Consider the following 25,284-nt stretch of genomic DNA (forward strand, 5'->3'; position numbering starts at 1 on the left):
AGGTAACCTCTAAATGGTTAGCATTTAGCCTCCTCTCATCCAGGGTGCACCTGTGAGTACAATGCACGCTCACCTGAAGCACACGTGCAAAAAAAAAAAAGCAAGCCAGTAATCCTTCCTCTATGCTCGCAGGGATCTTTGTTCTTTCAATCTTGTTATGTCCTCATTCAGTAAATCTCAAGGCATCACACAGTATCCCAAAGGAAGATTAAAAAAAAAAAAAAGGTACTCAGTGTAATTGTTTTATTGCTCAAACTTTTTTTTTTTTTTTCTTAAACACATTTCAGTAAGGTGTAGCAGACAAAGTAAATAGCCAGCTGATCGCACTGCTGTTTAGGCAGGGAAAGTGGTTGTTGGAGCTCTATGCGGATCGTACCATCCACTGCAATGATCAAAACGTCACTGATTGACTCCTACGCGTTATTATCACATGACATGTGACTTCATCATGGCGGGTCATCAGTGACAGACGCTATTGTTTAAATACAGGACGGCTGGATTGTTGAAAATTGTTATGGTAACCAATTAAACTAAATGACGGTGTGATGTCAGACAGGGTGATTCGAATTATTTCCATACACAAGAAAAATGCAGAGAGATCATGAATACTGTTAGACCCAGAGATGATCTAGTGTCAAAGCATTAGTACACATCTAAAAAAGGAAACTAAATGGCCAGCTAATACAAATAATTTCGGTCATCCTATTTAACTTTCAGGTGCACTAATTAGAACTCATTCCTTTGAATGGATTGTCTGATGCAGCCAAAGTGTCTTAAAAGCACAAGTATATTTGTACATATTAAAATGGGAAAAATATATATTATATATATATATATATATATATATATATATATATATATATATATATATATATATATATACACATACACACACACACACACACACACACACACACACACACACACACAATCAGCTACACAAATGATTTTTGAAAGAAAAATCAATAACAGTGGGGGTGTAACACTACTAAATGGAAACCAATATGAACAGTCCATCAGAAAGTAAATGTCCAAATAAACTATAGCATCACACCAGCGAGCTTGATAGTGAGGAGAAGTTAAAGTGAATCCACCACCGGAAAAAATCTGATATGCCCTTACCAGACCAATAGACCCGGATAGTTCTAAAGCAGAGACTTTTCTGTGTTTATTAAAAGTCAGCAGCTACAAAAAGTGTAGCTGCTGACTTTATTAATAAACACACTCACCTGTCCCACAGTCCAGCAATGCGGCCACCCAAAGCCTCACTGGCATCACTGGTGTGGGCACTCGGCTGTGACAGCTTGCGGCTTCACAGCCGGGTACGCACTGCGAATGCACGAGTTGCGCTGCGTGTCTTGATTGATCGGCAATCTTCTGGGACCTCCGACATGTCCCAGAGGATTGCAAGGAGGGAGGGGGGAGAGGGGAACTTCCACTCAGGGTGCCGCGGTGCTCCGAGCTGAAGTGGGAGCGGGTACCTGTCAAAACTAGGTACCCGCTCCCCCCCAATAAAATGACATGCCAAATGTGGCATGTCAGGGGGTTAGAACTACCTAAAGGGGAAGTTCCACTTTTGGGCGGAACCTTGCTTTAAGAGGCAAAACAGCAAATAAATGGAGGATCTGAAACACAATCTTGTCCCTTCTCACTGGAAACTGATAAGTCACCTGCCGATCTTATCGGACCAGAGCAGCACCGCTGGAGGAAGGAGAGTCCAGGTACGAGGGACGTGAGGTGTCCGCTTCCTCCTGTTGACCAGGCCGGTCACACCGGCTCCTCAGGTGAGGAGACTTCTTTTGGATATCAATATATGTTTCCCTTCATCACTTTTTTTTTTTTTTATTAGAGACTAGCGCATTACCATTGTCTCCTATCCTCCGCTCAAAGGTGACCTTTTTTGAACAGATACTTGGACAGTCCCCCTGAGACCAAAATTGCCATAGATCGGGTTCACCGGACCTTGGGACCCCCAATCCGTGACAGCTGACAGACCCAGGGATGTACACCTTCATTCCTAGAAACGTTGAGGAAATCCTGCAGCAGGTGTGGCGGGTGGGCATCCTAGAGCTTCATGGGGCAGCGGTTCACCGGTTGCCTGATGTGTTGGGTGTGCCTCCCCTGGGTCGACTGCTGGCCAGCAATGGGGCTCCCTCCAGTCTTGGGGGCATCACACCGATCTTGGGGATGCAGCCGCTGGGGGAACAGCATGCTCTTGCCGGGCTCTCTCCCCTGGCAATTCCTGGACATCCTCTCAGATCAGGAGGGCAGGTTCCTCTTAAGGGGAAAATATACAACTACAGTCACTTTAGCTAATGTCATATCTGCCAAATAGTAATCAACTTGCCATCCTAGAAAAGTCTTATGAGGGAACTTTGATCTTGGGAGGGGACTTCAACCTGAACCTAGACCCTCAAGCTGATTCTTCCAGCGGTTCTTCGTCTGTTCTTAGGGGCACGCGTCATCGCCTCCAAGACATGCTCCACGCCCATCAGCTGGTAGACATATGGAGGATCTTGCACCCTCAAGAGAGGGACTATACCTTTTACTCTGCCATACATGACTCCTACTCCAGGATTGACTTTTTCCTGATTAAACACGCCACCATTCCATTAATCTCCAAGGCTGATATTGGCCATATTGCCCTGTCGGATCATGCCCCAACAGTACTGGAACTCATGTATCTAAATAAATCCGCGCTACGGATGTCAAAGGATTAATAAAGTGTGTGCACAAAAAAGCTGCAGCCTCCCTTGAACTATAGCCAAAGGCTATATAGATAGATGAGTAAAATGGAAGGTGATGGCGCTGCTTATTTTATAAAGTGCAAATAAATATAAAATGTTTAAATATACAATGTTAAAACGTAAATATGATTGAGGAATAGGTAAATAAATAAAAGATGCGAAGGTAAAATATCAATAACCATGTAAAAAGATCAAATGTATGGTGTTATAAGGAATATAAAGTATTCTAAAAAATATATATGAGATATATAAGAAACAACCAGAGGGCGTAATGTAAATTGCAAGTAGTAACAATAAATATGCTTACGTATATGCCAAAAATAAACTAAAAAATAAAATATAATAAATATATGACAATACTAAATATATTGATAAAACTTCTAAAAGGTGTTGGTTCCACAAGTGATAATATAAATAGTGGTGGATAAAATATACGAAAATGATAAATAAATAGTGAAAAAGTGCAAGGAAAGAGATAAATAATAAATGTGCGGGAAACTTTTATGCACGGGATGGATGTGCAAAAAACAATTGGTATAAAGTGCAACAAGGTGATATCAAATCAATGAATATAACAAAGTGGATCAAAAAATTGATAAGTGTGCTAAAAATTAATTATTTTGCGGGCGGATAAAAAGGTGCGGGAAACCCATTTGTGCAACGTGCAATAAAAGTGGTATTCAATCAGTCCATATAATGAAAATGAGTCCGTAAATAAGTGGTGGCGACCAAAAATTAGGTGAACAGGATATCTTACAGTGACCCCCAAGGTGGGTGACTGGCGAGTGGTGAGGTGGCCCCTAGTAGAAAGACCTACTCACCAGATGCACCCACCCCACACAGGGGTATAGAGCGGGTACTGTAGAGGTGTCTTGTTTAATCCTGGCTCTGTGTAGTAGTTCCCTTCCTGGGGGAGATGTAATATGGGGTCCGGAGTATCCTAAATGGGGTCCGGTGTTAATGTTGTGGTATCCAAAGCCTCGTGGGTTGATCAGGTATGACCACTCAAGGGTGTATAGATGGAAGGATCATAGAAAAAGAGCTCGATAGTGCGATATTGTTTTGCTAAAAGTTTGATATTGTTTTGCTAAAAGTTTATTAATTCCAGCAGCAAAATGGGTACTCGCATGAACAAAATGAAAAAACAGCGAGGTATCGGCGTCCCAGAACGCAATGCGTTCCAACTAGAGACCGGAACCGAAGTGACGTGACGGCGCTGTACGCGTTTCGTCATGTGACGTCGTACTGGAACTCAGCATACAAAACTCTCAACCTAAATCTCCTACTTGGAAGCTGAATGAGGCACTTCTGCAAGACCTGGCTATAATGGCGGATGTTCTCACGGAGCTGCAGGCATTCTTTGCAAATAACTCGGACTCTGGACAACCCCCTTTTGGTTTTGGCGTCCCACGAGTGCATTGAAGTGATCCTGATCAAACATGGTCATTTTGTTACAGAAGAGGCGGAAAGACCTCCCGGAGCTCCTGTCACGCCTCCGCGTGCTGGAGCGTAGTCATGGCTCGGATGTGGCCACTGCAGTGGAGTTGCTGAAGGTTCAGGAAGCTGTCCGGGTTCACTCTGAGACGAAACATCTTGGTGAGGGCACAGAGGTCCTTTTACGACTATGGTGGCAAGTGCAGCCGCTTGCTCGCCAATGCTTTGTGGGCTAAGAGGTCCTCAACCTTTGTGTCCGCCTTGTCTACCCCTCCGGCGCGAGGATTCACTCTACACCGAACTTGGCGAATGCTTTTGGAGTTTTAGGCCCCTTTCACACATGCAGACTGTTCAGATCCGCCTGTCCGTTTCAGGCGGATCTAAACAGATGCCCCATGCATCTCTAAGGGGCAGCAGATGTCAGCGGAGACATGTCCGCTGACATCGGATCCAGTCAGTCAAATCCGGATGGATGAAAACCCTATCTTCCATCAGCCTGGCAGATTGAATGAGAACGGACAGGTGATCCTTCTCATAGGATTCCCCCATAAAGGACAGCAGGGATCTGACACCTCCGTCTCCGCACAGAGCAGTCATTCCCCCGCTGAGCAGAACGGCTCCATCAACTGAGTGGAGCCGTGTAAAAGGGGCCTTATTCCTCCCTTTATTATATAGGCCTCTCACCCACTTAGCCTTCTGACCCCCCCCCCCCCCGGACTTAGCCTCCCAGAGATAAGACGCCAACCTTCCTGGCCTCCTTGAGGACGAAATAGCGGCCCTCTCACAGCCCATCTCTGTGACGGGATTCAGCATCGCGTTCCTATACTCAAAGCTCCGGGACCGGATGGCCTCTTGGGGGTCTATTACAAGACCTTTTAGGACGCTCTTGCCCCTCATTTCATTTAATCAGGGCCTTTAATGCCATCACTAATAAACCGACTCTGCCAGATATGTTGAGGGCCAGCATAACTGTTCTTCCCCAGCCTGATAAAGACCCACTCCTGTGCAGAAGTTATAGACCGATTGCTACTCAACTGACGTCAAGCTCTTTGCTAAAATCCTTGCCACAAGGTTGACCACGTCGAAGTGCATCATTTCTTTAGATCAGGTCAGTTTTATCCAAACGCATGAGGCCCGCGATAACACTGTGCAGACCCTTATCGAGGGGGCGCAGAGATGGCACACCCCACTTTTACTTTTATCTGCGGACGCCGAGAAAGCGGTCCATCTGGTTAGCTGGAACTTTCTCCATGGAGACTCAGACCGATAATTTACCGCCCCCGGTGTGGTCTTGGATAGCGGCGCTTTATTCTTCCCCCTACTGCATCGGTTTTAGTCAATGGTTACGATTCTGAACCCATCACTATCGCCAATGGCACTAGGCAGGGCTGCCCTCTGTCACCATTCCTGTTCGTGCTGACACTAGAACCCTTCCTTCAACATGTACGGAACAAAGCCTCAATTCAGGGCATACGCATTAGGATCATCATAAAGCGGCAGCTTACGCCGATGATCTCCTCTACATCAATAAACCTCTTTATCTCACTGCCCTTCATTAGCCGAGATGAAACGTTATGGGCCCCTGTCTAATTTCCTAATCTCCAGAAGGCGGAGGCCCTGAATGTGTCCCTCACGGCGCCGACTATGACCACCCTGCGCCCACATTTTCCCTTCAGATGGGCCACACGTTACATCAAATATCTGGGCACGAAGATTTTGGCGAATCTGTCAGATCTTCTCTCTGAACTTTTAGCCCTTCTTGGGTACTCTGTCAAGAGACCTGCAGAAATGGGACTCCCTGGCCATGTCATGGTTTGACCGTTGCAACGTTCTCAAAATGAACTCAATGCCCAGGCTGTTTACTTTAGGTGTTACCAATTTGATTGCCTTGAATCTTCTTACATTCCGGTCACTCAGCTTTTATCAAATTTGTTTGGCGTGGCAAGCATCCCCGTCTGGGGGGGGGGGGTGACCTGCTGCTTTGTCCTAAAGCGAGGGGGGGGCATAGAATTTCCAGACCCTGCAATATATTATTGTACTGCTGCCCATTTGACTAGAGTCTTGGACTGGTGCAGACATTAACACCTTAAATTGTGGGTTCAACTGGAACAGGATGCCTATGGAGCACCACTCGCAGGCCTGCCTTGGTGGGGTAGGCAGTATTCAACCTCCATTACAGGGCATCCTTGGATCAGCACCATCCTCGCAGAAGTTTCAGGCTGGCTTCCCTGGAGGGTTTTCCCTCTCTAAAGACACCAATTGGACATCGGGGTTTTCAACATGGGCATACAGATTCCACCTTTAGCCTCTTATCCATTACAGGTCTTATACGGGCGTCGCAACTCCTGAGCCTGGGAGGTTGGAATACGGACCACATTCTGCCCCCCGGACAACCACCATCCTTCCTTAACCATTGGCGCCCTCAACTATCGCACTTCCTGTATTCTCTCATGCATCCTTTCAGCAGGACCTACACGCCTTTGAGGAGCTATGCTTGGGCGAGGGCCCAATTCAGGGATCTCTCCCCAGGTCCTACAAACTTCTGTTGGAGCTCAAGTCGCACCCTTTCTGGCAAAATGAGAGAGGGAGCTTGGGGTCACCTTTACAGATCCTCAGAGGGATAAAATACTTTACTTCGCTCACAAATCTTCAATCTGTGGCAGGTACCAGTAGTCCACTTATAAATTGACAAGATGGTACAGAACGCCTTTGGTTCTGGCCAAATTGTTCCCCCCGACAAAGTGAGAAATGTTGGAGGTGCCACTCTGAGAGTACCCTCCTACTATCTTTTGGGACTGTCCTGCACTCGCTACCTCTTGGGGACCGGTGCTCCGGCTTGTTCATCGGTTCACGGACATGGCATTGCAGAACGACTCAAGAGCAGTGTTTAACCCCACTCCTATGTCAAAGAACAGGTATTACAAATCTTTTCTTAAAAATGTGTTGAATGCTGCTCGTGCATGCATCCCAGCTATGTGGAAACAGCAGTCCGCACCAACAGTCTTGCAATGGCTTGCCAGGGTCAACGAGCTTGAACATATGGAGGATCTTAAGTCGGCCATCCAGGGGGGGGAGAGTGAGGCACACTGGAACACGTGGATGCATTGGAACCTTTTCCGTGTCTCAGATGAGTATCTGGCCTACACTGGCCTGAAGGAGGACGGGCAACACTCGGGTTGAGGTTTGTTGTCCTTCCTTCCTGGGATGCCATTCCTACCATTTTGAGCACATTCCAGCCTCCCTCTCCTTTTGGAGGTGGGGGTCACTTTATTTTCCTTCCCTCTTCCCCCGCTGCCCCTCCATGTCTCTTTTCTTAATCTTTACTAAAGCAAGAAAAAAAAAAAAAACACAAACTGTTCTGGATGCACACAGGCTCAAACCTTTATCTACAATGGTGAATTCTCTTTTGGGCTGTGCATTCTCAGGTGCTCTCCTAAACGATCTACGGGGATAGTTTCCCCGCTGCGAGTCCGATCACACCATGGTAGTGGTCTCCTGCTTACCACATATTTGTATTCTTCAGGTTTTATGTCAATTGCGTTCTAGTATTTACTATGTTTTTTCATGTGCTGTACTTATGCACGGTCATAGAGGATTTGATACTTTATCATATGGGAGTGTTGTCCGTGTTGTATTCTTTAAAATAAAAAAAAATAAAAAAAGGGTTTTACAGGTGGAGGCAACTGACTTTTTCCCCCCTACTAATTTTTTCTGTTTTGTATTTGGTTAGGTTCAGGGTCACTACTGATAGCATGAGGTGATACCTGGACCCTATTGAGGTTGCACAGGCAGTCAAAACTCCTCCAGGATGGCAAATCAATAAATACAATCACCAGAAGGTTTGCTGCATCTCCTAGCACACAGTCTTAAGAGCATGAAGGAGATTACAGGAGACAGGCAGTTACTCGAAAAGCGCTGGACGGGGCTGTAGAAGGTCCTTAACCCATCAGCAGGACTGGTATCCTGTTCTTTTGTGCATGGAGGAAAAGGATGGGCACTGCCAGAGCCCTACAAAATGACCTCCAGCATGTCACTGGTGTGAATGTCTGACCAAAGAATCAGACTTAATGTGGTTGGCCTGAGGGCCCAACTTAGCTAGTGGGGCCTGTGCTCACTGCCCAGCCCCGTGGAGCTCGATTGGCATTTGCCATTGAACACCAGAATTGGCAGGTCCGCCACTGGTGCCCTGTGCTTTTCAACGATGAGAGCAGGTTCCAGTGCAGGGGGTGCTGGGCTGGTCAAAAGAAACCCGAAGGCACTGCCAACCCCTCAGCGCACAGACCCCCCCCCCCCCTCTAGTTCCCCAGCAGTGCGTCAACCATGGCGAGGGAAAAAAAAAAAAAAAAAGACTTATGGCATGGTGGAAGCAGCTGCACTTAAAGGGGTGTAGTCAAGGCAGTGTTTCCTGTGAAGGATGGAGCTGCACTCTTTCCAAGGTGGTGTCCTGAAGGGGGGGGGGGGGGGAGGAGGAGGATAAGGGCCCCAAATAACTTTTGGAAGAGTTAATTTAAAGCATCACATGACCATCTTTAAAATCACTCCCCTCCACACTAAGATCTGGAAGTGGAGCAAGGAATAAGTGATGCACTTGGAGCAGTCACTCCAGGGAGTGTTCAGAACACACCTCTAAAGCTTGTAAAATGGTTCACATACAGCTGCTAGCAGGCAGAATAATTTATCATCCCTGTTCGATCCATTCGGTTAAATAATGCAGTGATCACAGGGGGCACAGGGAACATGTCAATTCAAGTGCTGAAGCCGGCCTTAAGGCCCTTTTCACACAGGGCGGATCTGCTCGGATCCTGTGCCGATTGGAGCACAGCTGGAGGATGACACCTATGTCCAAAGTTTCTGCAGAGAAGATATGGACAGAGCCAGCTCTGCTGTAGATTGTCTGGAAGTAAACAGGCTCTGCTGACAGTTTACACCAAGTTACTTCGGATCTGCCTGAATTGAGAGCACAGAGCCTTTTTAGCAGACCTGACTGGACCCAGAGGTAGGCAGGTGTAAACAGACAAGTTTGTTAAAACCCACCTGTCCATAGGAATCCAGTCAGAGCTGAAAGCAGTGACTGCTCTGCCTCTCGTGCTCACTGAAGCACTGAACTGTGGAGGGGCAAGAGCAGCAGGCTCATTAGGCATCTGGGTAGAACCCAACATTCCAGTGACTATGAACCTATAGCAGAAATTTTCAGCAGACAGCCACTGCTCCCAACTGGACATTTGAGTGGGCGCATGTCTCTGAAATGACAGTCTGAGTTTGGAGCCATACACCTACACCCGCATGGATGTCAGATCTGTACTTGCAGCCTCTGCATCCCAACTGACATGACCAGGACTGCCTGCACAGAACACCTGTGCATTCCCGTGCGGGTAAACACAGCCCTCTATACGGCCTCCCCATGGGCATTTGCTTTAGTACACTCCATGTGAACGTGGCCTTACTGGGAATTTACATTGTGTGTGCTAAAAAGGATTCGTTTTCTGTGAAAATAGCGACTAAACAATTTGCGTTGCGCACCTACTGTAGGGCCTTTAAAAATATAATCATAATATCAGTGGCACCTTTTAATTCTACATGAGCTTTCAGAAAATACATGGTTTTGGGGGAACCTGTAAGTGAAAAAAAAATTGCAAACATGGTCTGGCCACATGAGTTTCAAAGTGGAGAGCAGAGCCTGGCAGCGAAAGGATAAAGACAAGTGCTAGTTTTGAATACAAAATTAGTAGGGACGATGGGTTGTAGCCTCACCATTGGCTTTGGGGAAACCCCCCACCTGCCACCTTCCTGCCCAATGAGAAGGTCTTGCTGGCCAATCATTCAGCCACTCCTGATTCTTTTGGTCTTCAGTAAATCAGTCTTTGTTGGAAACACTTACTTGATATTGGCCTGGTCACAAGACAGCACCGATTTACATAAGCTTTTCTGAAAGCTTCTTCGATGCAGGTGGATTTGATAGTCATCATCCAGAGTCTGCACTACATATTGGAGGAAAAGGTAGCAAGTATGGGTCTCCTTTAAAGAAAAGAAAAAAATCCAAATTAAAAAAAAAAAAATTCCAGATTAAAAACAAATAGTTCTGAAAACGGCTAAACAGCTATCCAAGTTAAAAGCATACAGTTGGGCAAAAAGTATTTAGTCCCCCACCAATTGTGCAAGTTCTCCCACAAAAAGATAAGCCTGCAATTTTCATCATAGCTACACTTCCAACTATGAGAGACCGAATGGGGTGGAAAGAATCCAGCAAATCACATTGTAGGATTTCTAATGAATTGGTAAATTCCTCGGTAAAAAGTATTTGGTCATCTACAAACAAGCAAGATTTCTGGCTCTCAGTCATGCAACTTCAAGAGGATCTTCTGTCCTCCACTCGTTACCTGTATTAACCACTTAAGCCCAGCCCTATTTCGGGCACTTTTTGTTTACAAGTTAAAACCAGTATTTTTTCCTAGAAAACTACTTGGAACCCCCAAACATACACATACATACATACACATACATATACATATATATTTTTTTTTTAGCAAAGACTCTGGAGAATAGAATGTCGGTCATTGCAAAATTTTCTGTCACGTGGTATTTGCGCAGCGGTCTTTAAAACGCCATTTTTTTGGAAAAAATTTGGAAAAAAAAAAAAAACAACACATTTCACTGCATTTAGAAAATACTAAACAGTAAAGTTAGCCCATTTTTTTTTGTATATTGTGAAAGATGTCACACCGAGTAAATAGATACCCAACATGTTACGGTTTAAAATTGCGCCCCCCCCCCCCCCCCCCGCGGGATGGCGACAAACTACGGTCAATAGAGATCTCAATCGGCGACGCTTTAAATTTATTTAACGGTTACCAGTTTAGAGTTAGAGTGTAGCTCTTTTTTTTTTTTAATTATTGCCCACGCTCTGGCGATACCTCACATGTGTGGTTTGAACAGCGATTTCATTCGCGGCTCGACTTGCGTATACGTTTTTTTTTTTTGTGCGCGAGCCAATGGTGACGGCTAAATTATTTTTTTTTTTCCTATTTATTTCTTCTTTTTTTTTTTAACTTATTACAGGTTTAAAAAAAAAAAAAAATAAAAAATCTGATCACTTTTATTGCTGTCACAAGCAATGTAAACATCCCTTGTGACACCAATATATAGTGACCGGTACTCTTTATGGAGGGATCGAGGGTCTAAAAGACCCTAGACCCCTCCACTACACTTCCATGTATGCAAAAACGCCGAAAACAGCGTTTTTGCATACAGCCGTTTCTCAAATTTGCCGCCTTTTGCAGCACAGTAACCCGGAAGTGACGTCATTGACGCCGCCTCCGGGTTACGTCATCGGAGACCCGATCGATGCCTCGGGACTCCATCCAACAGACGTGATGGCTGGGTGCTCGGGGCTCCCGGTGGGGCAAAGCCACGGAAGGCGGCGGGGGGGGGGGGGGTTTTGAGAACACGTCCCCTCCTGCATCATCCCGGTATAACCCCACAAAGTTACCCGACGTACAGGTACGTTAGTATGCGGTAAGTGGTTAATGGCACCTGTTTGAGCTTGTTATCAGTATCAAAAAAAAAAAAAAAAAGACACCTGTCCACAACCTCAAACAGTCACACTCCAAACTCCACTATGGCAAAGACCAAAGAGCTGTCGAAGGACACCAGAAAAATTGTAGACCTGCACCAGGCTGGGAAGACAATCTGCAAGGGGCAACCAGCTTGGTGTGAATGTGAATATTGGGAGCCTGATGTGTAACAAGGAAAAAGGGGTACCAACTTCCAGAAAAAAAAATTTCAAATTGTCCACCTTGATCCCACTCACTGTCCATAGTTACAGCTCGATTTGGAGCTTTTGAATGAAAATAGGGGTGCCCCCTGACAAGATTTACGTGCAGTTTTTCTTTGGGGAGGTCTTTTGTTGTATGGGTGGGACTGTTCTGCCTGGGTGTGGGGTGGAGCAAATTAGAGGTTCATTGTGTGTTTTCAAAGAGCCAGGACATGGTCTATTAAGAGCATAGAGGACTACAAAATAAAAGCATAGTCCTCTAATAAACTCCCAGGGGTTCTTTCACGAGAATTGTGGAAGGACAAGACTCTAAATGAGAGATATATGTCCATGGGTTAACAAATAAGCCATACAGGGAGGGAAAAAAAAAAAACGACAATAGATTGTATAAATCAACTCAACTTGGAGGACAACTTACTCAGCAAACCTCCCCATGCAACATTCTCGCAGGGTGGAAGCAAAACAGCGGGTGTCACCATGATTGAAGGACGCCCGCTATTTATGTGTCTCCTAATGACCGACGTGCGCCGCTTCGCATGACATCAGCCATTCTGTCCAGCTGCTATTGCACATGCTCCAATCGGCGCAGTCTGCGGTTGATTAACCGGCAGTAATAGACAGACAGGAAGCCCGTCTCAGCAGGGGACACATGCCCGCCGTGGGAGGATTGATCCGCCCATCTGGGGAATTGTGAATATCCAGTGACAAGAGGAAGAGGGAAGAAATAATATCAATAATGATAATAGATTACAAAATACACGAGCCCTGGTAAATATACAACATAATATATTAAAAAAATAAACTTTTAACTATTACAGCGGTGTGTTGGGTAAACAAGCCCAAGTGATTATCTATATACACATTGGCAATCAGCAATTGATCAGAGAGCAAAGAACGCACATTGCCAGTAGCCAAATCCATCAAAATAATTCTGTAGAAAAAATTAGCATGAACTTTTAACAAAATTTATTGTAGTATGTTGAAATGGCATGGGATGGAAGAAAAAGGAGCCCAAGGTGAGTGAGAGGATGGGGATGAAGGGGGAAGGAGAAAAAAGGCAAAGGGGGGGGGGGAGAGAACTAAGAAAAAAAAAAGTGTAAATAAAAATGTGCAAGGAAGAGGGCAAAAAAGATAAACTAGACTGATAAAATTACAGAAAAGGTTTGTAGGTCATTACTTCATTTAGGCCAGGGGGAATAGTGGCATTAAGCTTCTCTATCCACATGGTTTCCCGTTGAAGCAATCTTTTGTCCCAATTGCCCTATTGTGACAAAAGTTTGCTCCAATGAGAAACCATGTGGATAGAGGCTTAATGCCACTATTCCCCCTGGCCTAAATGAAGTAATCACCTACAAACATTCTGTGATTTTATTTATCTTTTTTGCCCTCTTCCTTGCACATTTTGAATTTTTACACATCTTTATTTCACTCTTTAGTTCTTTTCCCCCCCTTTCCCTTTTCCCCTTTTTTCTCCTTCCCTTCATACCCATCCTCTCCCTCACCTTGGGCTCCTTTTCTTCCCATTTCAACATACTACAATAAGTTAACAGTTCATGCTAATAAAAACATTTTTCTACAGAATTATTTTGATGGATTTGGCTACTGGCCCTGCGCGTTCTTTGCTCTGACCAATTACTGATTGCCAATGTGTATATAGATAAATAATTACTTGGGCTTGTTTACCCAACACACCGCTGTAATAATTACACGTTTTTTGGTCTTTTTTAAATTATATATTATATATAGTTGTAGATTTACCAGGGCTCGTGTATTTTGTAATCTATAATCATTGTTGATATTGTTTCTTCCCTCTTCCTCTTGTCACCGGATATGGACAGTTCCCCGGATGGGAGGATCAATCCTCCCGCGGCGGGCATGTGTCCCCTGCCGAGATGGGCTTCCTGTCCGTCTATTACCGCAGGTTAATAGACCGCGGACTGCGCCGATTGGCGCATGCGCAATAGCAGGTGGACAGAATGGCTGGCGTCATGCGTGGCGCACGTTGGTCATTAGGAGACACAAAAATAGCGGGCGCAGTCAATCATGGCGGCGCCCGCAGTTTTGCTTCCACACTAGGAGGATGTTGCATGGGGAGGTCTGCTGAGTAAGTTGTCATCCAAGTTGATTTCTACAATCTATTGCCCTCTTTTTCCTCCCCTGTATGGCTTTAACAACCCGTGTATGTGTGTGTGTATATATAATATATATATATATATATATATATATATATATATATATATATATATATATATATATATATATATATATATATATATATATATATATATATATATATATATCTATTTATAGAGTCTTGTCCTTCCACAATTCTCGTGAAAGAACCCCTTTGAGTTTTTTGTAGAGGACTATCCTTTTATTTTTGTAGTCATCCATGCTCTTTATTAATAGAGCCCAACAAATAAATGTTATTTGTTTCTCCTATTTCTGACACTGACAGGAGGCAAACATGAGGGGTTGGTTGTTGGTGTAGAGATTAGTCTATGTGTGGAATATTCGTTAGACACCTATTTGGTGTCTATATATCTATCTATCTATCTAAAATTTTTATAATTTGATACTCCGTGTTATCAGTATTACCATTGGCTCCACCTCAACCCCTGTTCCCTGATCCTCTTCTCCCCCCCCCCCCTTTGTTCCCCGTCTCCTCCCCTCCCCCTCTTTCCTCCTCCTCCCTTCCCCATTTATATACCATATTCCAATGATAAGGATTTCTGACATCACTATTCATTTCATACCAGTGTGTACTACTGTTAAAGCTCTCCCATGCTCACCGGTGAGAGATATTGATGGTCCCGTCCCCTTGGGTGTTTGTCTACCAGTGACTTCAGGTGAGGTTGTTTATTTCCCCACATCCAGTGCTACTTACCATACAAATAGACAATATCTTTCACCCTTTGTTATCCTAGATCCAAAATTGAACCCATTAAATCCTCCTGAGGAAGCGGCTAAGTCCACGAAACATGTAGAGGAACACGCTGAGACAGAATCTGGTCTCTTCCAAATATGGGATTGTATCGACACAAGTTTGTCACTGTATGGTCTGATTTTTTGTAATGTTCTGCGTGTATATATGACTTTAGTGTAGATATTTTTATCTTTTCGCTTCTGTATCGTACTGTTGGTACCCAAAAATCCAGACCCAATGTCCCTTCCCCTTTTGGACACCTCTGTTTTTGGGGAACTGAGGCCCATTTGAATTCCCTTTCTCCATTTTTTGAATTCAGCTTGGTGTGAAGAAATCAACTGTGGGAGCAATTAGAAAATGTAAGACATACAAGACCACTGATAATTTTCCTCAATCTGGGGTGCCACGCAAGATCTCACCCCGTGGGGTCAAAATTATCACAAGAACGGTGAGCAAAAATCCCAGAACCACACAGGGGACCAAGTGAATAAACTGCAGAGAGCTGGGACCAAAGTAACAAATGCTACCATCAGTAACCCTATGCCGCCAGGGACTCAAATCCTGCAGCGCCAGACGTGTCCCCCTGCTTAAGACAGTACATGTCTAGGCCCGTCTGAAGTTTGCTAGAGAGCACTTGAGATGACCCAGAAGAGGATTGGGATAATGTCATATGGTCAGATGAAACCAAAGTAGAACTTTTTGGTAAAAACTCAACTCGTTGTTTGGAGGAGAAAGAGTTGCATCCAACGAACACCATACCTACTGTGAAAATATGCTTTGGGGCTGTTTTTCTTTCTGCAAAGGGACCAGGACGACTGATCCGTGCAAAGGAAAGAATGAATGGGGCCATGTATCGTGTGATTGAGTGAAAACCTCCTTCCTTCAGCAAGGGCAATGAAGATGAAACGTGGCTGGGTCTTTCAGGATGACAATGATCCCAAACACCACCCGGGCAACGAAGTGGCTTCGTAAGGAGCATTTCAAGGTCCTGTAGTGGTTTAGCCAGTCTCCAGATCTCAACCCCATAGAAAACCTTAGGGAGTTGAAAGTACGTGTTGCCCAGCGGCAGCCCCAAAACTCACTGCTCTAGAGGAGATCTGCATGGAGGAATGGGCCAAAATACCAGCAACAGTGTGTGAAAAAACTTACATAAAATGTTTGACCTGTCATTGCCAACAAAGGGTATATAACAAAATATTGAGATGAACTTGTTATTGACCAAATTACTTATTTTATACCATAATTTGCAAATTCTTTAAAAATCAGACAATGATTTCTGGATTTTTTTTTCTCATTTATTCTCTCATAGTTGAAGTACCGGTATACCTATGATGAAAATTACAGGCCTCTTTTTGAAGTGGGAGAACTTGCACAATTGGTGGCTAAATACTTTTTTGCCCAAGTGCATTTCAGCTTACAAATTCCTTTACGAAGGCCACTAACAAGAATATGAAAGTCCAAAATTCACAACTATAGGTGGGAATATCCTGCGGTTCTTGATTCCTGTAAATTTAATTCACCAGGTAACTAGCTCTGTTTTTCCACATTATCCTTCAGAACACTGAATGTTAATGCAGAGATTCCCGCTTGACTCATGGCAGAGCAACAAATGCACATGACCAAACCCAACTTCCACAATATGCATTACTAAATTATATCACTCTCCTTTTCCCTTTGTATGGCAATAGGATACCACATACAAAAAAAGCACAGCTCAGGCACTTTGAAAAAGTAGGATACCACCTGCTACTCACACAAAAATGGATTTTTGTAAAATCTTACCGTAAAATCCTTTTCTCTTAGCTCATTGACAGACGTAGTCCTCGGTGATACACCACCTTCGGGTTATGTTGCCTCCACAGGAGCAGGACTAGACAGGAAATTAAAAAGCTCTGGCCACACCCCAGGGGCAGTCCCAGAGGGTATATCCTCTCTCTCTGCCTCAGCAAATCAGTTATGTGAAAAAGCAGTCTTTAGAGATTTTAACCCAACTCAAAAAACAGAGGGGCGGGGACTACGTCTGTCAATGAGCTAAGAGAAAAGGATTTTACGGTAAGATTTTACAAAAATCCATTTTTCTCTAGCGCTCATTGACAGACGTAGTCCTCGGTGATACACCACCTTCGGGACGTCCCAGAGCAGTATCACAACTGAGGGGTGGGAAAATGGAAATCAAATCCCAATCTAGAAGGCCCAACCGGTGCCAACTAGAAGTTTACAATGCTCATCCTTAATGATGAGACTCAACAAAAAAAAGAAAAAAAAATTTTTTTTTTTTTCAAACAGAAAAAAACCCTCGAGGTAGACCACCGGTCTCCTCAAATTGCGGCCTGCAAAACCTTGCGGCCAAATGAGGCATCCGCCGATGCCGTCACATCAATTTTATAGAATTTTGTAAAGGTATGTACTGACGACCAGGTGGCCGCCTTACATACCTGGACCACTGACGCCTGATGGCGAAAGGCCCAGGAAGTACTGAGCGCTCGAGTGGAGTGCGCCCTAACAGGGAACGGAGGACTCTGACCCTTAATAGAATAAGCCTGTACCACCGTTTGTCTAATCCATTTGGCAATGGTCGCGGCAGATGCAGGCAAACCCTTTCTGGGGCCATCCGTGATCACAAAAAGTGAATCCGTCTTACGGAATGATTCCGTAGCTTTCAGGTATACCCTGATTGCCCGAACCACATCTAAGGAATGCAACGCATGTTCCCGATGATGCTTGGGCTGAGGACACAAGGAAGGTAGTACAATATCTTCATTCAGATGAAAATCTGAAACCACCTTGGGAAGAAAAGATGGCTTAGGATGAAGTACTACCTTATCCCTATGAATCACTAGGTATGGGGACTGGCATGATAATGCAGCCAGTTCTGACACCCTGCGAGCAGAAGTAATAGCCACCAAGAAGGCCACTTTCTGGGATAAAGTAAGCAAGGGAATCTCCCTGATGTTTTCAAAAGGAGGTTTCTGTAGAACCGACAAAACCAAATTAAGATCCCAAGGCGGTAAGGGCGCGCGGACTGGAGGAGCCAGGTGCCGCACCCCCTGGATGAAATTCCGCACCAAGGATTTGGTAGCTAAAGGCTTTTGAAAGAAGATTGCTAATGCTGAAACTTGACCCTTGATGGTGCTCAAGGCTAGCTTCTGCTCAACCCCTTGTTGCAAAAAGGCCAATATTCGAGACACCGAATAGGTACGTGGAGGAAATCCTAAAGATTCGCACCACGCAATATAAATTTTCCATGTGTGATAATAGACTTTGCTGGAAGTCGCTTTCCTTGCTTTAATAAGGGTAGGAATGACTGAAGCTGACAAACCTCTGTCCTTCAGTACTTGGGTCTCAATGGCCAGGCCATTAAACCCAGCGACTGTAAAGCATGATGGTAAATTGGTCCTTGAGACCACAGACACTCCCTGAGACGAAGTTCCCACGGAACGTCTGCGACTAGCATGTCCAAGTCGGCCAGGCCGGCTTGAGGAGGCCAGCCTAGAATTGCTAGGACCACTGGCGCTGATTGGGTCTGAACCAGGCGTCCCTAGAGGTATCTGGCCCCGACCATCCGAGAAAGTCTGGTCGTTTTCTGTTCCCACACATTATCAGATACCTGATAGTTATCAGGAAAGGTGATCTTTTCTGGTTGAACCTCAGGGACCGAAGTCACCCGACTAGAGGCTACTTGGCCTATCTGGTCAACCAGATCCGATTCCTGTGAGGTATCGGGACTAATCTTAGGAAAGGGTAAAGGAAAAGATCTATTCAGGGAACGGTAATTACCGCTTCCTGTAGTACTTAAATGTTGGAAGGGAAGAATCGCACCGGTAGTAGTGGTTGATGCTCGATCTAATGTCCTGAATACCGGTGAAAACGTCCCCCCACCCTGAAACCGGGTGGGGGCGCACCTTCAGGCTGTGTACTCCTTTGCTTCGGGTTTGGCTGGGTTGGTCCTTTGCTTGTCCGACCAGCCCTTCTTGAACCCTCCTGGAGGAGTCTTGCCTTTCCCGCTAGAACCAGCCGGGCGCCCTTTATGGGCGGTAAAGAAAGGTCCTCGCTTGTTGCGAGGTCCCTTAGCTTTAGCAGCCTGTGGCAAAAAGTGCTCTTGCCCCCAGTGGCATCCTTAAGGTTTCATCTAGGTTGGCCCCAAATAGACGATTCCCCTGAAAGGGGAGATTTGTCAAGGTCTTCTTGGAACCTAGGTCAGCTGACCAGCATTTTAACCACAGCACACGTCTGAGGATCACCGCTGTCTTAGATGCATGCCCTAATAAGGGAGTAGTGTCCAAGGCTGCGTCACAGATAAACTGTAGCCCTTGTATAATCTGTTCCATCAAATCAGATGTCTCCTGGGGAATATCTTTTCCCCTAAGATCTTGGCGTACCATTTTCGCCCATTCCGTAAGTGTCTAGGAAACTAGACCAATAACAATTACTGGTCTAAAAGCTGACCCTATCAGAGAGAAGATGGTGCGGGACTCTGCTTCCATCTTTCGATCCACCGGATCCTTAAAGGACGAAGTGTCCTCCACTGGAATAACCGTGGCTTTATTCAGCCTGGAAATAGGCGGATCCACGACTGGTGGTACCGTCCATTTCTTAATGATGGATTCCTCAAACGGATAGCGTCTAGCAATACGCTTGGAAATAGTAAAAGGTACGTTTAGAATGCTCCCATTCTCCTTTAATCTGATTACCGAAACATTTAGGTACAGGAAAAGCCTTCATCGTCTTGATGGGCTTATTAGTACCAAAGGGAATCTCTGTTTCAGTTGCCTCTGCCGGTAAAGCCTCAAGTTTTAAGGTTTCCTGCACTGCCACAACTAGTGCATCCACCAATGCTTCTTCCTGAATAATAGCAGGAGAAGAAGCGTCCTCCTCACTGTCTGAGGGGGCTTTACCTGGGATAACAGCCCTTGCAGAGGAACCTGCAACTGCCGTGACCACCTCTGAATCTGAGTCAGAGGTGTCAGATGGTATAGGGGTAGGCGGGGGTCGCTTCCTTGACCCCCGTCCCTGACAGGCCGCCTCCACCCGAGCCACCATAGACTCCCAAAATTGCTGTAAATGACTCTATACTCTGTGCACCGGCGGGTCCCGTGGCCCCCTCGAGGGAAACAGGTGGGGGAATATGTGTGGCAGGGTCCATGATAACTCCAGTTACTTCCTGGAAAATATAATTCAAAAATAAAACTTTTTTTTTTTTTTTTTCTTCGACCCCCAGCGCCACAAAAGCCCCTTAGTGTTACCTGCTAGGGATCCCTATCGATCGAGAGAGAGAGAGAGATAGACCCTCAGGCTCACCACTTGATGCTCAGAGTTTAACTGCAACAGGTTACAGCGCTGTCTTAACAAACAGGAAGTCTTTTGGCTGGCTGCCCAGGAAGAAAGGAGGCGGCTCCGCCCCTCTGTACACCTTCCGGCGCCTCCCCCAAGCTCCACGAGGTGTTTGGATCACCTCAAACATGGCCGCCCCCATGCTGGAGACACGAGGCTACGCCAAAATGGCGGCTCGTGCGATCCAGCAAAAAAAATGGCGGCGGCCCGTACTGAATAGCGGTGTGCTGCAGGGCACACAACACTCTCACTGCATGGGGATATGGCGTGGTTGGCGGTACCAGCCCTGGCGGACCGCATGGCCATTCGGGAGGCCTGCTAATAGCTGGAGATCTGATTAGGAAGGCAGTCTACATGTCCGTGGCTTCTGACTGGTAGGTAGCTTATTCTTAACCCATAAGATTCCCAGAATGCCACAGATTACATCTTTAAAACATGTATACAATTAGATTGTTAGCTCCCAAACCAAGCCTCCTGGCTCTTTGCACACATAAAATCACACTCAAAGTAGGAGGATCTGTGTCATGTTGTAGGATAGAAAGGGACTATCTTACCATACAGAGAGGGGCCCGCGTTCACCACAAAAACCCGTCAGGGGGAAAGGGGGAACATACTACTCACCATACCGGAACCAGGCGGGCACCAACTCCTGACAGTACCCCTCTCCACCGGGGCGGGAGGGCTGTCGACCGATACGGACGCCGTGACTCATGGTCTTTGGCGTTTCAGCGAGACGTTTAACTTGCGTGGACAGTCCTTTAATGGGACTTTGTCGCGGCCGACCCAGCGCGGAGCTATGGCCTGCACGCGCTCGTAGGCTGAACTGGGGTGACCACCGGATCTCAACATCCAGCCCGTCGCCCAGTTCAGCTTTCTTGCTTGAAGATCTCACAGGAACACTGGAGAAAAAAAAGCTGTCTAAAAAAATCCTTTAAGAAAAATTTCTTGCCAGGACCTAAGATCCCAGCAAGGTATCTAGGTCCTTACTCCTAACTAGACAGAAAATAACTGATTTGCTGAGGCAGAGAGAGAGAGAGAGAGGATATACCCTCTGGGACTGCCCCTGGGGTGTGGCCAGAGCTTTTTAATTTCCTGTCTAGTCCTGCTCCTGTGGAGGCAACATAACCCGAAGGTGGTGTATCACCGAGGACTACGTCTGTCAATGAGCGCTAGAGAAAAGTAGTTTATACGCTAAAGCTGCCTGAGCATTCCAGCAAAGGGAGCACAAACGCTTGTTTCTTCCCACAGTATTTCTCAATGGTGCCCCAAACACAGCAGTCCTGTGTTCTGCCACCCGAAATATGCAGGACGCATAAGGCATTTGGCTCACTGCAAAAAATAAAAACCCGTGAATGCAGCCTAAAAAGTTCTGTGTTCAGCTTGCATCTCCAGACAGCAAAGTCAGTGTGGCATGTTAATTGGACAGTGTTCTCTGCTATAGGATTACCACCCAGCAGGTCCATCAGCTCAGCACACCATTTTTCAGACCAAGTGAGACGAAGCCAAAAGGATTACTTTGGTTCCATAATTTCAGTCCTTCCAGCTCTGCGCCTCATAAGCCATGGTGATTATTCTAGAAATATTACATTGACTATTTTATCAGCTTCAAATCTAATTTGGATTGAAGTGGTGTTGATGGGGGCACATTGGAGAATCCAACACAAAATTTGGAGTTCACAAAATAAAAAAAAATAAATAAAACCAAAACACACCGACTAGATCTCTTGTTATTTTTCAGCAAAATTACTTTTCAAAGAGTGGTGGATGAGGTTCTAGCATATGTACCCAAATAAGAGGACCTGTTGGGAGGATATGGGGACTGAAGGAATCCCCAGTGTGTGTTTTTTCCATACTGTGAAACCAAAGGCAGTATTATGGATATCAGAAAGGCAAAGGCATATTGAGGGACACTCGTGGATCATCTAACCACCCAAAACAATTTTTTTTTTTTTTTTAAAAACCTAAGGCCAACTCTGTGGAAAATTTAAAGCACAAATCTAAAGAGATTGCCTCATTAAATCTCCCCAGTTAGATTCTCAAAGGGGTTTTTCATGTGAACCAGTAGCGCACAGGAGGTCTTCCAAGAGAATGTAAAAAAGAAAAAAAGAGAACTGGTGGGACTTTGTAGGTAGCCACTAGTAATCCCATTAAAGAACTCCGTGCTAAATTGGTAAAATATCAGTTTATTGTAACATTAAAAACGCATTTAAAAACAAATCAAAAAAAAAAAAAATATATACATCTCCATGGTGAAACAAAATCTCCCAAGAGTACAAATACTATCTCCATGGTGAAACAAAATCTCCCAAGAGTACAAATACAACAGGGAGACCTGTGAAAACGCCCAGTGTACAGAGCGAACGCACATTCTGCAATAATTTAGAAGGCATCCGGGTCTCATGGGTATCTCAGGTTGCTATCGCCAAAGGATCGTTACACTTATAGCTTCGTCAAGAGATCCTATTATTGCTGGGAGATGGTATAAAAATACATACATTACTACATATTCCATCACATTAACATTTTAAAACTTCAGTATTCAATACATCATAGTATCAAAAAACAAAACATAAGCATACTAAACAGTACTCAAGGTACCTACCCAAATCCCAGAATGGTAAAAGAAAAAGCATGGAACACCCAGATCCGTATAGTGGCACAAAAAAAGGGGATCCCCGGGCACACCGACTCAAGCCGGAAAGAGGGAGAACACACACGATCTCTATGGTCAAAACTTGAGTGTCGTTCTGGAGCCAATGACACCGATCAAAAATAGTATAGGTGTAGATGTATCTATCAGGAAACTCAATAAATCGTTGTCCCAAATGTATGTGACCATGTAAAAAAGGGAGAGGGGTTAAAGGATTTGTTGTAGGTTCGCAACACAAGTTGAATGCAATAGGCCAGTAGCCATGCAGTATACTGGAGAACTGTTCATAAGTATACTCAATACGTAGGTATACAAAAATGCATATACAGAATTATAGCATGGGACTCACTTCCAAAAATGGCAAACTTAGAGTAAACAGGCTTCGATCCCACATGTGGGCGATATGGTGTTCCCTCCAGACAGCTATATTCTGTATATGCTTTTTTGTATACATACGTATGGAGTATATTTATTAAATAGTTCGCCAATATACTGCATAAGGCATGGATACTGGCCTATTGCATTCAACTCATGTGGCGAACCTACAACAAATCATTTAACCCCCCTCCATAATTTTTTTTACATGTGAACATACATTTGGGACGACTATTTAATTTCCTGATCTATACATTGATCTACACCTATACTATTTTTGATAGGAGTTATTGGCTCCAGGACGACACTCCTGAAGTTTTGACCATAGAGATACTTGTTTGTGCGCGCGTTCTCCCTTTTCCGGCCGGAGTCGGTGGGTCCAGGATCCCCTTTTTGTGCCACCACACGGATCTGGGTGCTCCGTGCTTTTTCTCCCCCCCCTCTGGGATTTGGGTACTGTTTAGTATGCTTATATGTTTTATGATACTTTTTTGAACTAAGTTTGATACTTTGAGGTGTCTAATACTAAAGATTTAAAGTGTAAATTTTTTTTATACATCATCTCCCAGCAATAATAGGATCTCCTAACGAAGCTATTAGCGAAACACATAGCGATCCTTTGGCAATAGCAACCTGAGATACCCGTGAATTCCAGATACCTTCTAAACTATTGCAGGATTTGCGTTCAATATATACACACACGGTTATTTTCACAGGTCTCCCCGTTGTATTTGTACTCTGACGTGAGATTTTGTTTCACCATGGGAAGAAATGATTTTGTATCTTATATAGGTTTTTTTCACAATTTGGTTTTAATTACATTTTTAATGTTACAATAAACTGATATTTTACCAATTTAGCACCGAGTTCTTTAATGGGATTACTAGGGGCTACCTACAAAGTCCCACCATTTCTTTTTTGCAATTTATTGGGATGCAGTGCCATATACATTTGAGATTTGAGTCCCGTCTCATATTTTGCCATCTTCCAACAGAATGTCTAATCAGTTCCAAGGGGAAAAAGGGGGGGGGGGGGTCTCTGAACATGGAGCACCAGGTTACAATTCCAAGGTGATACAGGAGGAGGTTGAATTGAGGGGGGGATTTATACAAGCACCCTCTTGAAAGAAAAGTTTAATTACTGATTACAAGGCAAGGAGGTTTCTGGAATAAAAAACGGATTAGGAAGAAAATGGTCCCTTAAGGCTACTCAAGACCAGATGCAGGAAGAAAAGCCAAATAAGAGTTCTACTTCCAAGCCTCTGGTTCCTGTCCTTACACCAGGCAAAGCAAGACTTTGTGCAAGGGTAAATTCTAGCTGGATTTTCTTGCCGATTAAACAGTCAGAAATCCCTGCATCTTTTAGGACCGGTGTTTTAACAGTTCTGGTGGTAAACCTGATCTCAACCTTTAGTTTTAGTTTACATAGTTTGGGCCAAGCTGGCCCAATTTCTCCTAACATGTGCAGCTGCTGGATGGGTAGTAAAAAAAAAAAAAAAAAAAAAAAAAAAAAAAGTAGCTGAGGCTACAGCACTGTATTCAAAGTGCGAGATGGGGCCTTCCAGTCACACCCGGGAAAAAAAAAAAAAGTTTGTCTGGACCGACGCTCAGCCAGCCATTCATAGAAAGCTTTGTATTCTATCAATGAACAAATCTTCATTTGACTGAATGAGCCAGTCTGACTCAGCCAATCAGCAGAAGCTTTATGGCTGAGCTCTGTGCAGACCAACATTTATTCCAGGTGAGAGACAGGAAGGCCTCCTCTCACACGTGAAAAAGTGCTGTATACTGTATGTAGCCTAAGCTACGAACAGCACATAAAGTTAGCAAAACGCTGGGGAGCAGCTTTAAAGCCAGAAACTGCAATGAAGGAATAGGGAGCCTTGGGTCAGCTTGCCAAGAGACAAAGGCTTATCTACCAGAAGTCTGGCCACTTTGTATTGAGGAGTATCAACGGAACACTTTCCTATGCTGCTTTGTTTGAGTACTTCCCCAGCCCAAAAGGGGTTCAATCCGGACTTCCAAGTTCAAATTTTTTTTTTCTTATAGCC

The 25,284-nt window shown here is 44.8% G+C and overlaps 1 protein-coding gene across 1 annotated transcript in view; it reads right to left on the reverse strand.

Annotated features, from left to right (window-relative positions):
- Positions 1 to 25,284, reverse strand: part of SIMC1 (SUMO interacting motifs containing 1) — a 141,723-nt gene that overhangs the window by 56,521 nt on the left and 59,918 nt on the right. The window contains exon 5 of the mRNA XM_082256618.1: positions 10,060 to 10,196. Within this exon, the coding sequence (XP_082112744.1) occupies positions 10,060 to 10,196 (137 nt within the window). The remainder of the gene's footprint in view (positions 1 to 10,059; positions 10,197 to 25,284) is intronic.

This window comes from Pelophylax lessonae (assembly GCF_965119305.1).
Source record: "Pelophylax lessonae genome assembly, chromosome: 4".
NCBI lineage: Eukaryota > Metazoa > Chordata > Amphibia > Anura > Ranidae > Pelophylax > Pelophylax lessonae.